This window comes from Schistocerca nitens, chromosome 4 (assembly GCF_023898315.1).
Source record: "Schistocerca nitens isolate TAMUIC-IGC-003100 chromosome 4, iqSchNite1.1, whole genome shotgun sequence".
Taxonomy (NCBI): Eukaryota; Metazoa; Arthropoda; class Insecta; order Orthoptera; family Acrididae; genus Schistocerca; species Schistocerca nitens.
In genome coordinates, this window is record NC_064617.1 from 600,621,967 (window position 1) to 600,638,838 (window position 16,872).

Genomic DNA, 16,872 nt, shown 5'->3' on the forward strand with positions numbered 1-16,872 from the left:
AAGGCGATCGATGCATGTGGAGCACAAAAGTGGCGGCAGCGTGGAAAATGGTTGCAGGGCTGAGGAGGAAAGTAAAAGGAAGAGAAACCTGCTGGTTATAAGTCTGTTGTAGAGTTGGAGAAGCATTATAAAGGCCTCTAGCAGAAGAAAGGACACAGCACAAGGAAATAAACTGGGAAGTACGGGGGAACTAGGATGGTGGAGGAAATAACCACCAAAGAGATACAGAAGACGGATACACGAATGAAAATTGCGAAATTACCAGGTCCTCTAAATGTTCCTGTAGAGTTATTTAGGTATGACCCAAGCATACTGTATAAATATCTAAACAAGTTACTTGATAAATGTATATGTTTTAGGGAGGAAATCCAAGCAGAGTGGGTATTAACGACTCTAAGCCCCAAACATAAAAAAGAAGCAAGAAAACATATAGTAATTATCATGGTTTAAGTATCACAAGTTCAATTAGCATGCTGTCAGAGAGGATGTTAAAATCAGGAGTGGAGAAGTCTACAAACGAAATGGAAGAACAAAGAGGCAGGTCATGTGTAGATAACATCTTTACCTAGGACAGAAAATGGAGAAGAGATTGGAAAGGAATCTAACCCTTCATCTAGTCTACATAGATTTTGAAAAAAAGCATACGCCACAGTGCCACTCAAGGTATTGTTCGAGGTGCTGTGGTTAGAGGAACTGACAAAAAATTATGTAAGAAGTATCATAAACCTCTACAACTCGGCAGGATGTTTCATTAAAGTGGGGAAAGAAATTTCTGGAGAGGCCTACAGAATAACTAAAGTACTGAAACAAGGATTCTGTCTGTCTCTCACACTCTTTAAGATGTATGTGCAAAAGACACCGCATCTATTGCGAAGGAATTGCTTGGTCATAGGGACGGAAGTAGAGAACCAGGCTATATACACACTTCTCTATGATGATGATAGGGTCGTTGATGATAAGGTCGGGATATATGTGTGCTTAGGACGTTGTTGGGAGAGTATGAAGAGTGGGGTTTGAAAATTAATTTTGAAAAGACAGAATATCTATGTTGCTGTAAGGAGGGAAGTAGCCTGGAGTTTTGAGTATGTAATATTAAAGTGTGTAAAGAGTTTAAGTACTTGCTTAGAATCCCATACGTGATGGAAGATGTGACAGATAACCAACAATGGATCAAACAGAGAAGGACGACTATCCAGGAACTACACATCCTGTACTTTAGTAATCAAAAATGAGTTTAAAGATTAAAATGCGTTTGTGCAAATCCATCGTGGTACCAATAGCAAGCTATGGGAGTGAATGCTTCGAACACAGAAGAAATAAAAGAAGAGACTTAGAACTTTAGAAATGGACCACTTAAGAACATATGGAACTTCCCGGCTTCACGCAAGAAATGAAGTAATAAGAGAAAGAACGCAGACATGTAATATTACGGATGGATTACAAGGAAGACACCTAAACTGGTTAGGAGCAGTCAAAGAAAGACACTCTCTCCCATATTTCGCGGTAATACAAAACGTGCTGCCCTTCTTTGAACTTTTTCGGTGTACTCCGTCAGTCTTGTCTGGTAAGGATCCCGACCGCGCAGTAGTATTATAAAAGAGGACGGACAAGCGTAGTGTAGGCAGTCTCCTTACTAGATCTGTTACATTTTCTAAATGTCCTGCCAATAAAACGCAGTCTTCGGTTAGCCTTCCTCGCAACATTTTCTATGTGTTCCTTCCAATTTATGTTGTTCGTAATTGTAATTCCTAGGTATTTAGTTGAATTTACGGCCTTTGCATTTGACTGATTTATCATGATACCGAAGTTTACCAAATTTCTTTTAGCACTTATGTGAATGACCTCACGCTTTTCATTATTTAGGGTCAACTGCCAATTTTCGCACCATTCAGATATCTTTTCTAAATCGTTTTGCAAATATGTTTCGATCTTCTGATGACACTATTAGTCGATAAACGACTAATAAGGAACAGCAAAGGGATTAAAACACTACCTTGGGGAACGCCAGAAATCACTTCTGTTTTACTCGAGGACTTTCCGTCAATTACTACGAACAGTGACCTCTCTGGCAGGAAATCACAGATCTAGTCACATAACTGAGACAAAATTCCATAAGCACGCATTTTCACTACAAGCCGATTGTGTGGTACAGTGTTAAAAGTCTTCCGGAAATCCAGAAATACGGAATCTATCTGAAATACCTTGTCAATAGGAATCAACACTTCATGCGAATAAAGAGCTAGCTGTGTTTCACAAGAACGATGTTTCCTAAACCCATGTTGACTGTGTGTCAATAGACCGTTTTCTTCGAGGTAATTCATAATATTCTAACACAATATATGTTCTAAAATCCTGCTGCATATCGATGTTAATGATATGGGCCTCTAATTAAGTGGATTACTCCTACTACCTTTCTTGAATACTGGTGTGACCTGTGCAACTTTCCAGTCTTTGGGTATGGATCTTTCATCGAGCGAAGTTTGTATATGATTGTTAAGTATAGAGATAATGCATCAGCATACTCTGAAAGGAATCTAATTGGTACACAGTCTGGACCAGAAGACTTGCTTTTATAAAGTGACTGAAGTTGCTTCATTACTCAGAGGATATTTAGATCAACGTTACTCATGTTGGCAGCTGTTCTTGGTTCGAATTCTGGAATATTTACTTCGTCTTCTTTCGTGAAGGCATTTCGGAAAGCTATGTCTAGTAACTCTGCTTTTGCAACACTGTCTTCGATAGTATCTCCATTGCTATCGCGCAGAGAAGGCATTGATTGTTTCTTGCCGCTAACATACTTCACATACGACCAGAATCTCTTTGGATTTTCTGCCAGGTTTCAAGACAAAACTTCGTTTTGAAAACTGTTATAAGCATCCCGCTTTGAAGTCCTCGCTAAATTTCGAGCTTCTGTAAAAGGTCGCCAATCTTGGGGATTTTGCGTCTGTTTAAATTTGGCGTGTATGTTTCGTTGTTTCTGCAACAGTGTTCCGGCCCCTTTTTGTGTACCAAGGAGGATCAGCTCCGCCGTTTGTTAATTTATTTGGTATAAAAATGGTTCAAATGGCTCTGAGCACTATGGGACTCAACAGCTGAGGTCATTAGTCCCCTAGAACTTAGAACTAGTTAAACCTAACTAACCTAAGGACATCACAAACATCCATGCCCGAGGCAGGATTCGAACCTGCGACCGTAGCGGTCTTTCGGTTCCAGACTGCAGCGCCTTTAACCGCACCTCCACTTCAGCCGGCTATTTGGTATAAATCTCTCAATTGCTGCCGATGCTATTTCTCTGAATTCAAGCCACATCTAGTCTACACACATACACTCCTGGAAATTGAAATAAGAACACCGTGAATTCATTGTCCCAGGAAGGGGAAACTTTATTGACACATTCCAGGGGTCAGATACATCACATGATCACACTGACAGAACCACAGGCACATAGACACAGGCAACAGAGCATGCACAATGTCGGCACTAGTACAGTGTATATCCACCTTTCGCAGCAATGCAGGCTGCTATTCTCCCATGGAGACGATCGTAGAGATGCTGGATGTAGTCCTGTGGAACGGCTTGCCATGCCATTTCCACCTGGCGCCTCAGTTGGACCAGCGTTCGTGCTGGACGTGCAGACCGCGTGAGACGACGCTTCATCCAGTCCCAAACATGCTCAATGGGGGACAGATCCGGAGATCTTGCTGGCCAGGGTAGTTGACTTACACCTTCTAGAGCACGTTGGGTGGCACGGGATACATGCGGACGTGCATTGTCCTGTTGGAACAGCAAGTTCCCTTGCCGGTCTAGGAATGGTAGAACGATGGGTTCGATGACGGTTTGGATGTACCGTGCACTATTCAGTGTCCCCTCGACGATCACCAGTGGTGTACGGCCAGTGTAGGAGATCGCTCCCCACACCATGATGCCGGGTGTTGGCCCTGTGTGCATCGGTCGTATGCAGTCCTGATTGTGGCGCTCACCTGCACGGCGCCAAACACGCATACGACCATCATTGGCACCAAGGCAGAAGCGACTCTCATCGCTGAAGACGACTCGTCTCCATTCGTCCCTCCATTCACGCCTGTCGCGACACCACTGGAGGCGGGCTGCACGATGTTGGGGCGTGAGCGGAAGACGGCCTAACGGTGTGCGGGACCGTAGCCCAGCTTCATGGAGACGGTTGCGAATGGTCCTCGCCGATACCCCAGGAGCAACAGTGTCCCTAATTTGCTGGCAAGTGGCGGTGCGGTCCCCTACGGCACTGCGTAGGATCCTACGGTCTTGGCGTGCATCCGTGCGTCGCTGCGGTCCGGTCCCAGGTCGACGGGCACGTGCACCTTCCGCCGACCACTGGCGACAACATCGATGTACTGTGGAGACCTCACGCCCCACGTGTTGAGCAATTCGGCGGTACGTCCACCCGGCCTCCCGCATGCCCACTATACGCCCTCGCTCAAAGTCCGTCAACTGCACATACGGTTCACGTCCACGCTGTCGCGGCATGCTACCAGTGTTAAAGACTGCGATGGAGCTCCGTATGACACGGCAAACTGGCTGACACCGACGGCGGCGGTGCACAAATGCTGCGCAGCTAGCGCCATTCGACGGCCAACACCGCGGGTCCTGGTGTGTCCGCTGTGCCGTGCGTGTGATCATTGCTTGTACAGCCCTCTCGCAGTGTCCGGAGCAAGTATGGTGGGTCTGACACACCGGTGTCAATGTGTTCTTTTTTCCATTTCCAGGAGTGTATTATTAATCCGGAAGGAGTGGAGATTGTCTCTCAGGAAGGAATCAAGTGAATTTTTATCTGCTATTTTGAATATGTATATTTTTCGTTTATATTTGGAGGATTTGGGGGTTACAATACACAGTCTCGCTTCGACAAACCTGTGTTCACTAATCTCTGTATCCGTTTCGATGCCCGTTATTAGCTCAGGTTTATTTGTTGCTAAGAGGTCAAGTGTGTTTTCACAACCACTTACTATTCGCGTGGGCTCATGAACTAACTGCTCGAAATAATTTTCAGAGAATGCGTTTGGCACAATTTCCGGCACACACCGTCAGGTGGCTTGCGGAGTATGGATGTAGATGTAGATGATATTTTATGCGTACCTCCGGAATTAAACATGTGTTTCGCCAACATATCGAGGGTAAATTAAAGTCACCACCAACTATAATCGTATGAGTGGGGTACGCGTTTGAAATCAAACTCAAGTTTTCTCTGAATCTTTCAGCAACTGCATCATCTGAATTGGGAGGTCAATTAAAGGATCCAATTATTATTTTATTCCGGTTGGTTACAATGGTCTCTGCCCACACTAACTCACAGGGACTATCTACTTCAATTTCGCGACAAGATAAATTACTTCTAACAACAACTTCTAACAGCAATTCTAACAGGGAATCGTGTCTTTCGTGGGCAACTTTCGTTCAGACGGAACTAGCAAAGCAAGATTCGCGAGTCTTTCTAGTAACCACCGCATTACCCCACCATAAAAAAAAACGCAATCGAACGGAATATCATAGCCACGACAATCACTGAACAAATCGAGAAATCGTTGATGCTTGGCATGAAAACTTCGGACCAATGTTCGAATGAAAATTGACTCACTGGGATTACTACCGAAGGATGAAATGAACTATCTTATCGGTGACCTTTCCGAACCGACTATCTCAATGACTTAATAGAAGGCGACTGATATTAGAATCAGAAATCCACACACACTGGCCGCATATTAATTCTTCTTACGGTTGTCGATGAACATATGTGGTAGAATAGTGTTACGCATGCCGTGGAATTTAATCTCCTCGTAACCAAGATCGGTATCATTTTGTGGTAGTAGCCTGTTTGGATCCAGATGATAAAATTTTCTTATCGATATTTGGCTGGCAAAAAGAGTAGAAGTTACATGCACATTTATGATCGCCAGTCTGTATATCGATGTTCTGGGTTAAATTCTAAATGATTTCGCAGATTTTCAAAGAGAAATGGCACGTGACACTGCAGGTGGTGATCACGAATGGCAACTATAATCTTGGCGCTTTTCGAGGAGAGTATGCTATGTGCCGGCATCCGGTTTCATCCTCACGTTTCTCTAGTCAGGAACTACACAAACACGATACTACTCTGTGCATTCATCATTACCTCCTATTCGAGATAGTCGTGCTTAATACAACTGCCACACAAGCCACCGAACTAGCTTCAATTAAAAAGCATTCTACTGGAAAGTAAAATATGTAGACATGCAAAAACTAATAATATATTTCCCTTTAAGGGACATCCATAGCTGTTGATATTCATCATCGATTATAAGATCCGCTACAGTCGTACAAATTTTTATTTTCTTAAAGCAAAGCATAACTCGGTTTCGGGATCAGTGTCCCATTTTCTAGTGCATATAAAATGTGAGTCCATAAAAGTCGAATAACAGAGGTTAAATTAGGTTAAAATAATGCATCCCTAGTACATGGCATAAAACACGAGACCACCTCTATTCCTAGGCCAGCCGGAAAGCCTCTCGCAGAGCAGGACAAAATGGTTCAAAAGGCTCTGAGCACTATGCGACTTAACTTCCGAGGTCATCAGTCGCCTAGAACTTAGAACTAATTAAACCTAACTAACCTAAGGACATCACACACATCCATGCCCGAGGCAGGATTCGAACCTGCGACAGTAGCGGTCACGCGGTTCCAGACTGAAGCGCCTAGAACCGCACGGCCACACCGGCCGGCGCAGGACAAAAGTCTGAGCTTTAAGGGCGTGCCAAACAAAAGATCTGCATGAAGTTAGCTTGTCTTTCCAACACAGTGCTGGATACACACACACACACACACCCGTGCCAAGCACACACCAAAAGCTGAAACGCCTGTGGGAGAGGTCGTGTAGCCGCAACGTAAGCGAGCTCACTGACGGCCCCAACTGACGGTTAAAACCAATTTCTTACGTTATCGCTACACGGCCATTCTCGCCGGCATTTCAACTTTTGGTGTGTGTTTGGCACAGGCCTGAGGGGTGGGTGTGCAGCACTGTGTTTGGAAGATCAACAACAAAACTTCATGTTAATACTTGCTTGTCACATCCTTAAGCCCGAACCTTTGTCCTACACTATGAGCAGGTTTGTAGCTGGCCTGGTAATTGAGAAGGCCTCCAGTTTTATGTCATCTACAAAGGATACACTATTGTAACATAATTTAACTTCCGTTATTCGACTTTTCCACTTTTATGGACTCACATTTTTAATGCATCTGATGATGGGACACATACAGGTCAGAAACCGAACTGTGCTTTTCTTTTAGAAAATAAAAGAATTAAAACTGCAGCGGATCTTATCATTGCTGATAATAGTATATTCCAATATTTTGTTTGACGGAAGTCGCTTCGACAAAACTGTAGAGTGATAATATATAAAAGAATGTGAAACTCTATTACGAAGGATTCCACAACCATACTAATGTAGGATTCCAAAACCACACCAATCAAAGCAATACTAGAAATCTCTTGCTTCTTAAATTGGCCTGATAGAACTTTCAGGTATTCTAATATACTAGTATTCTGCATGTATCTGACGAAGGTGGGTTGTGGACACTATTGTTCTGCCGTTTCCTCGGTTTACGATAAGTGATCTATCACATCAAACGCAGCCACAGTGCTGACGATGTAGACTACATCGATTACATTATATCGGTAAATCAATTTTCGTATGCCCAGTGCCCATCTGCAAATGACTAAAACAAATGATATAGAAAGTGTTTTTATGGTTACAGAACCAAATACAATTACGTAGCGACTCACTTGGCTGCATAGTGTATGGGCTCTGGCAGAATGATGTTGTTGGGCCGCACTCCATTATTCAGCAGTGCCTGGACGAAAGCTGCTCGGCCATCGGTGCGGCAGGCTATCTCGAGGCAGGTGCCGAATTTCTTGAAGAAAGGAGGCTTATAGCGGAAGATGGGGTCCACGGTTCCAGACTTCAGCAGCTCCTGGAACGCCGGCAGGTCCCCCGTCTCTAGCGCCTCCAGGAGACGCCGTTGCTGGTCATTTTCTGGCGATCCAAGTTGTTCAGAAACAGTGTAATAGCAGAGGATATAAGGTGCAAGCAAAGGCTAGAAAATAAAGACTTAAGAGCTACAAGGAGATCTTGTTACTGGAGAGCAGTCTCTAGAGCAGAATGTCAGAACTAGAACTAGACGGTCCAGTCGCGATAATGTGACTACCTGTGGAAAGCCTGAATAACCACCTTTAGCAGCGCGGACGTGGAGGAAGAGAGTCAGTAATGTTCTGGAGGGTATTGACAGGAGTGTGCCATGACCCCTCCAATACCTCGTCTAGCTGCACCAGATTTTTCGGTTGAGGATCCGTGGGGCAAACAGTGCGTTCGAGGTCGTCCTATATATTATCGACTGGGTTTTAATTCGGGATGCTTGGTGGCCAGCGAAGTACGCCGAACTCAGCCTGGTGTTCTTCGAACACTCACATACACTGCGAGTTGTGAGACACTTTGCGTTGTCCTTCTGGTAGATGCCATCGTGCCGAGGAAAAAACAAACTACATGTAGGTAACGACATGGGTCCCCAAGTATAGATGCGATCATCCATTGTGCCTTCTTCAATGACGAGACCACTCAGGGAACGCGACGATAACTTTCCCCTCCTACAGCTTGGACGATTCTTACAGGGCTGTACACACCAATGGTCTTGCGTCCAGTGGAGCATAAAACGTGATTCACTTGAAAAGGTCAAGGAGGACGACGAGTTGTATTTTGGAGCTCAAATCCCTGCCTTCACCACTGATGAACAGCAGTCGGCACGGGGGCATGAACCAAGCGCCTGCTGCGAGGCCCGCACACGGAAATGTTCGCTGAACGATCGTTGAGGAGACACTGTTGGTAGCTCTTTGGCTCATCTGGGCCGTCAGTTGCTCAACAGTTGCATGTCTATTCGCCCGTACTCGTCTCTGCAGCCGTCATTCACCCCTATCATCTATGGCCCGTGATGCGCCACAGTTGCTTCAAGCCGGGTTTGGATAGGGTCATTTAGCCATGCAAGGTGTTTCGTAAATGCTCCCACCCTTGGTCCGAAAGCCAATAATCATGCCCTTTTTGACGTCATGTAAATCGCTCCGTTTTTGCATTACAACGCCGATGGCATTATAGGGTGCAGAAAACTTTAATTTGATAGCTTTAATGGTCTTCAGCCGATGGCACTGTTTTTCGCGTCCCCCCAGCACGCTTTATACACCCTCCACTGCTAGTGCTAGATCTGCCGTGTGAGGATGGTTATTGCACGTTGACGTCGAACGTAGCTGATGGTCACATGATTGCGTCTGGGCCATGTAGTAGAGAACTCGCGTGAAAATTAGCAGGTTTGTCGTATTTTCAAGGTAAGTGCAAGACTCGATGATTCAAGCTGTGATAAAGGAAACGCATGTATGTAGACGATCATGTAACTGACTTCGGAGATACAGGCAGCAGTTGTGATCATAACATGAATTACACAATCGAGGTGCCAGATACGTATCTGCGAAGACTGTATCACTCTTTGAGTGATACACTCAACAACCTCTCACAGCGATCGAAAAAAAAAGCCACCTGGTCTTCATTCGAATGATTTACGTAAACGGCTACTTGCTTGCGCTATTAATTGCTAGAAACATGAAAAGATTTATCAGAGAGTGTTCATCCTACCCCACTGAATTCACACATTTTAATTTGGTCACTTTTCAGGATAAATTATTCCGAATCATAGAGCTGCAGAGTAAAAAATATGGATACAGTTGAAACAACTATTTGCAAAGCAAAATTTTGCTGCTTGGCAGAATATGTGGATCTGAGAGAAGACTTGTAGTGTCTTCCAACAAAACGTAAGACCATTACACGTAAAAAGGAGCATTTCTCTTATAAGTCCTGGAAAATGAAAGCGCAAATGGAATGTAAACAGAAGTGTCATGTCCATCTGCAGAACAATTAATCTGGATACTTCCATATGGATACTAACGTTATTTTAAGACGAATAAATGAAAAGAGGGAATGGATACATATACAAAAACTGGTGTCGAGATCCAGGCCCCAGAGATTAGTAAATGTTGTGTTCAACAGATGTTCGAATGCTGTATCTTAACAGTGGTCAAGGTACATCAATAGATACGAAGCCACCAGCGGAAACACCTTGAATTTCATTGGACGTTTACAGAGCGTATTAATAACATTACACCAGCTTAGCTGGAAAATCATTATTTGCGGCTTCGTTAATACTGATATTCTCTTTATTAGCAGTGACAGAGGACACTTAACGTTGTTGATGTGTAGCTTTGGATTATTTCCTATAGTTAAATTCCCAACAAGGATCGAAGGATATAGTGCAAGAGCCATTTTATTCATACACCCAAATTTCTTCAGTGAATGAGATGTAAAAGCAAATTATCAAGTGATGACGATAAAACACAACAAGAAGTTAAAAAAATGAAGTATCACAGAAACTTAACCAATTACTATAGTGTTTTAATAAATATTACTGGAAGAAATCTGGTAAGAAATCTGAAAAACAGTGTTGTTTCTTAAACTTATTCCTCCATCACTTTGTGTCCAGTTTTCTTCTAAGACTGATGAGGGTAAAACTTACTAGAAGCAGGAGAGGACAGATGAGGCGAATAAAGAATACAACTGGATGGGCACCAAAAGAAAGAAGCAGAGTAAAAGTGATCAGGTACTGCTGTTGGAAGAATAAGAAAGGATTTCAAAGTGAACCACGCAGTATGTTTGAAACGTAAGGTCTAGAATCAGTAATTTGATTCATGGGAGTGAATATAGACCTCTAGTATGAAAACCATTTAAAACTCAGGAGTATTCAGTGAACAATGAAGAGGTAAGGGAAACAAGTGGAGTAGACGACGTAATTATGAATGCACTGACAATGAAGTGAAGGAGGGTGTGACATGCAGTTAAGTGAATGGACAGTACGCGTGCCAATGAATTTTACTGGTTGATTCCAGGAGATAAGGGGTGACATTAGAAAATATACAAGAGATACATGGATGCTTATAGTTGGGGCCTGTAATTCGTCGTGAAATCTAGAGGAGGTCAGTGGGTATAAAATGACTGAGAGTGATGGCTATGTGTGATTAAAATCATTGTATGAAGAACGGAAACCTTTATACATTTACAGTACAAGTAATAATAATAACAATAACAATAATAGTAATAATGTATTGCTCAATGGCATGGTGAACATCTTTCAATTGGACGCTACTTCGGCGACTTGCGTGTCCCTCAGCCAACGGCACCCTATGTTCCCAGGCGGTCACCCGTCCAAGTACTAACGGGAAGCGACGTTGCTTAACGTCCGTGATCTTTCGAGAACCAGTGCATCCAGCGTGACAAGGCCATTAAACTATTATAACTAGTTTTGTTAGATGCTTCTGTTTGGTATCAAAAAGAAAAAAACTCATGCACAATATACAGAAAATTGAAGCTCGCCATGAAAAATGCAGAAATGATTGGGAATACTAGTAAGCAGAAGAAAAAACAAAAGAAGTGACAAAAATAAAATTAAAGTCTTAGTTAATAATTACAACAGAAATATTGGCGCACTGAAACCACTAGCAACCAATTTCATTGACGAGAGTGGCAGACATTGCGGTTGCTAAAGAGCAACCAATACACATTATCTGGAATTAAATAGACATACTCTTTTTGTACCATGTGCAGACCCTTTGAGAGGCAACAGAAGTATCTGAAGAGTGAAATCTCTTCTGAGTTTGAAGGTGTGTCTGGCAGAGTATTAAAGTCCTGTGTTGCCGCGATAAAACTCCTGCTGAGTTACCACTGTAGTCACTGCCGCAAGGGATACTTCGTGACAGACTTAAACAGGCGACAGTGACGTCCAACTATAAAAATGGAGATAAGTATTTTACCTCTAGTTTCAGAAATATTTTACTCATGACAGCCTTTTCAGAAATTCCAGAAATGTAGTCTGCCATGGAAAATGGACTCGTTCTTCGTAGCTTTGTTCTGTGACGGTTTCAGGGCTTTGGATTATGTGGATCATAAAATTCTACTTGGAAGATCAAATTCGTGGAGGCTTCCCTTTATAACAGAAAGCAGCAGGTCATATCGACTGTCGACTACGAACTACATTCGGGATTGGGGAACCTTTGCCTCCTAGTCAAGGGTTCCTATCGGATTTTTGTATTCTGGTGCAAGTTACTCGCAAAGTTGCAAAAGGAAATTAAAAACGTACCTTACTACAAACTGCCTGAAAAAAAAATTAAAAAAAAGCATCCAGAAGACACAGTCGGATGTTAACGTAATCACACACACACACACACACACACACACACACACACACACACACACACACACATGCCTTCGGCGGTATGTCAATTATTCGATTTGCAAATGACTGCTAGGACGACCACCAGAGTGTTTAATGTTTTTACCAGGGTTGGCTAGATAAGGAAATGGTTCGAACAGCGTCAGATGTAAAGCGAACCTTCTGAAGGGCACGGGTACGTTGCGTACTCGTAAGAGACAACGTTATCAGCACCTCACTGTCCCATTGATGGTCCCCATTTGACCAGGTGGTCGAAACTTGCAATATCCACAGTTGAGCGGCATTCGGATATGACAGTGGCCCGATTTTGAACTATATGGGAATCTGAGGGCAGCTGTTTTCTTCGTCAAGGTTCCGGTCGAGCGCGTCCTATCACCAGAAGGGAGGATCGCCGCTACGTGCACCAAGAACATCATAATTCCTTCACATCTGCGCCTGCCATCTGAAAACAGTTAATGCACTTCCAGCAACATTCTGCGCATCCCACACCTAGTCCAGTAGCAGCTGGGCTAGCGAATTTACCATCCCATGTGTAGGCAATCGTTAACACCAGAACACTGATAGCTGTCTCAGCATAGGAATCACACAGCCGACCGGTTGTAAATAACTGTTTGGTACATTGGCCTAGGTTTCGACACCTCTAAGGATATCTTCATCAGAATTGCCTGATGCTTCCAGCAAGGTATACGTGTCAAAGGCTGGAACGTGTTCAACTTTAAGTTTTGAGTTGAGAGTAACTACTTGAATCTTTGACCATTGTTTCTTGCAATGTAACAGTAAAATTTCTTAATATTTCATTCTGATGAAGAAATCCTTAGAGGTATCTAAACCTAGGTTAATGTACCAGACAGTTATTTCCAAACTGTTAGCTGTGTGTTTCCTATGTTGAAATTTATATACGCTTGCTGAGAGACAGTCGTGTTTAAAACTGATAGCTGTGTTTGGATTGGTGCCGTGACGACGAAACGTGGACTACTGATGAACGACGTTCCATTGCGTTCAGTGATGCATCGTGGTTCTGCACTCCCCTGAGCCCTGAGCAATCATCGTCAGCTAATATGACCGTGACATGGGGAGAGGTCCCCTTCTTCCAATGTTTTGTGAGTGGATGAATGTATTGTTTACCATAAAAAAAGAAGAGTCTGGGAATGGCGTCAGTTTTTCGGTTACTACAGATAGGGAACTAGTTCGGAACATGGTGTTGGGTGCCGTTGTTGAACTCATAAAACATTCCTCAAGAAATGATGGCAAGTTTTCTATTGTTCAAATGAAAGTGGATTCTTTTGTTTAGTACAATTCTTGGGGGTCTACGTTCCACAAAGGAACCTGGTTGAACGACGATCCTTGTGATAGAGTCGTTCGTAGACACCTGAAAAGGATTCTCAGGGTCTCCCTTGAAAGAAAGCCTACGATCTGTGTAGCCTATAAAGAACAAAAAAATGGACGACACCAAGACGTCTTTCATCTATATCCTTCAAGATTAGGTGCAGTGTTGGGGATTTAGTAACATCATGGCCGACAAGAACGGCATTTCGCGATACAGTTGAAGGTAACTAAGAATATTATTCTGAAATATATGCAACAAACAATGTTTATTACAATAAAAGACGTTTATAAGCACAATTCTGTTTCAAAACAAGTAACTTAACCCTCAAATTAATTTGAAAACACAGCGTACTGCAGAAAGGGAACATGTCCACCTACGAAGTCATCCTCCTTTTTTCTCTTACGTCATATTTGACTTTAACGTGTGTATAATAAGCAAGTATACATGCATCTAGAAACCAGAAATATAAGTCAGGAGATAAATTACATTAAACCGGTTTTACTCAGTTTTCCCTCCATACTGTAGAAGTAGGAAATATGGACACGTTGCCTTTCTGCAGGAAGCGGTTCGTGTAAAATACAGACTGTGAATAGCAAGGGTAGAGTATGTCAACAAGAAAATTTGTTTTAACATCAAAGTAAATTTGAGTATGCGAAAACGCTTTCTGCAGTTATTTGTGTGATGTGTAGCCTTGTACGGAAGTGAGTCGTGGATGATAAACAGTTTAGTACAAGAAGAAAACAGAAACTTTTGAAATGTCATGTTACAGGAGAATGCTAAAGATTGCATGGGTAGATAAGATAACAAACAAATAGGCGATGAATCTAATTAGGGAGATAAAAGAAATACATGGTGCGGTTTGACCCAAAGAAACAATCGGCTGATAGGACACAGTATATGGCGTCAAGGAATGGTCAGTTTGGTTATGGAGGGAGGAATAGAGGACGGAGACCGAGGTTTGACTACAGTGAGCAGGTAAAAATTGATGTAGAGTGGAGAAGTGATGCAGAGAGGAAGGGACTTGCACATGATAGACTAGGGTGGAGAGCTGCATCAAATGACTCTGTGGACTGAATGAACAACTTACGATGGCTCTTTGCTCCATCTTCTGTAGCAAATTTCACTGTAAGCAGGGATGTATTCTAAATGTACATAAACAACAAATTGTTCAGTAGTAAAAGCTAAATAGGTCATGAAAGTTTTAGCTTAAAATAGAAAATAGTGGAGAGTTATTTAACCTTCCTACTATCAGGATTTTTTTTGTCTCACTGAGTACCGCTGGAGTCATACAGACCCCAAGTAATTTACACCGGATATAATGTCAGTATTTTGGTGAACAAACATAAGAACACACATTACAGTTGGCTAATATAACAGTAATTATTCTATTCACAGAAGTATTACGTTCAAGAAAAAAAAGTAAATTAGATTGGGGTCATATTGATGCCAGTGGTACTCATTGCTAAAAACCACGAATAAATTTTAAAGTGTTGTAAATAGAAAACTGGACAAAACGTCATTGGATACAATTCACTCAGAGAGAGAATGTCATATAATTAAAAAAAACAGCTTTGAAAAGGTGGGAGGTATGATTTTCCAATGTACTTATGGGTTCATAATGTCTCCGGTGGTATCAGGAAGATCACAACAGCTGATGCAAGAAACCCTAACAACTGTTTACAGAAATTAGCAGCTGTCTGACATAACATTTATCATTCTATTTTCATAAATGTTACATCCAAGAAACAATCGAAGAGTTTAAGCTGGAGTCATATTGACCCCAGCGGTACTCGGTGCAAAAAACATGAATAACTTTTAATGTACATGAAATGTATATGCAGTTACAAATACGAACTACCATCAGCTGTATAAGGGAATGGCAACATTGTGCCGGACCAGGCCTCGAACCTGAATTTCTCGCTTCACGCGAGCCTTAACCGCTTCGGCTATCTGTGCACAAACGTGTGTACAAGTACTAGTTGTGACACAGGAACGATACATGGGGATGTTTGGGGTCTGGCTGTGAGTCGTCCACTGATAGTCGAAGTGGTTAAGGCGACGTCTCCTGTAAAGCGGGAAATCCGGATTCGGGTCCCGGTCTGGCACAAATTTTCATTGTCATTTCCTTATTCAGCTGATGTTTGTCCGTATGCACAACTGCGCAAGTATTTCATATTGGATGCTGTCGCCCCAGTGCCTGTTCCTTGGGACATGCATTCATGTCCGAAGGAACATTCCATCGTTCTTCTTACCAACACGCACACTGCAATATCGAAGTCTTATGGTGTTGTAAAAATTAAAAAAGGATGAAATATATTTCCAAAATGCTTTTGGGATCATATTGATACCAGTGGTACTAGGAAGGTTAATATAATAGTTTTTGAAAGTTGTTTTATTCTGAGAGTTTTGATATGTTAGTCAGTAGCTCATCGTCTTGTGATTAGCATTGTTGGCTTTCGATCATGGGATCCCGGGTTCGATTCCTGGCAGGGGCGGCGATTTTCTTCACTCGGGACTGGGTTTGTGGGTGCCGTCCTCATCATCATTTCATCACCATCGACAAGCAAGTCGCAGACGTCGCGTCACATAAAATGACTTAACACCAAGGCGACCAAACTCCCCAGTAGGACACTCTCGGCCAAATATGCCTTACGCATATTTAATTTTTTTGATACGTATGTTAAATTTTCGACGAATATGCACAAATTTTTGGTAGCAATTTTAACTATAGTTAATTTTCAATGGAGTTTTTAACAACTGTGTACCTGGACTCGCTCCATACCCCGGCAGGTCCCCCTTCACGGCTTGGTCCACGGAATGTGAGGAACGTGCGAGTTCCCGCCGCTTCCTGTCCTGCTTGTGGTCCGCGCGAGTCTTCTGGTTGTCGGGTTGCCGCTGTGCGTCTACATGCGGCGTCTCTGCAACGCCCTCTTCAGTGACTGCTTCACTGCTTCCTTGTTCTCCTCCCCCTACCATTTTCTTCTGTCAGTATGCTTTTTAATTGTAGGCTGTTACATAAATCATATAGACAGACCGCGTTCTGGAAGTAAAAAACATCAAACCCATTAGTGCAGTTGCAGCTTACTGACAAAATCAGCCGTTAAAACTAATCAACCATAATTATTATTAATTGTCTATGTAAAACATGATTTTATTGCTGTGGGAATTATGCAGTGGTTGTGATCCGAGACATGGATTTATCCCAGGAAATGTAAATA

At 42.7% G+C, this 16,872-nt stretch overlaps 1 protein-coding gene across 1 annotated transcript in view; it reads right to left on the reverse strand.

Annotated features, from left to right (window-relative positions):
- The window catches only part of LOC126251796 (transient receptor potential cation channel protein painless-like), a 57,420-nt gene extending 40,755 nt beyond the window's left edge, over positions 1–16,665 (reverse strand). Inside the window, exons 1-2 of the mRNA XM_049952431.1 lie at positions 16,420–16,665; positions 7,793–8,042 (exon numbers count right to left, since the gene is read on the reverse strand). Of these exons, the coding sequence (XP_049808388.1) occupies positions 7,793–8,042; positions 16,420–16,630 (461 nt within the window). The 5' untranslated portion in view covers positions 16,631–16,665. The remainder of the gene's footprint in view (positions 1–7,792; positions 8,043–16,419) is intronic.
- Between the last annotated feature and the right edge of the window lie 207 nt (positions 16,666–16,872).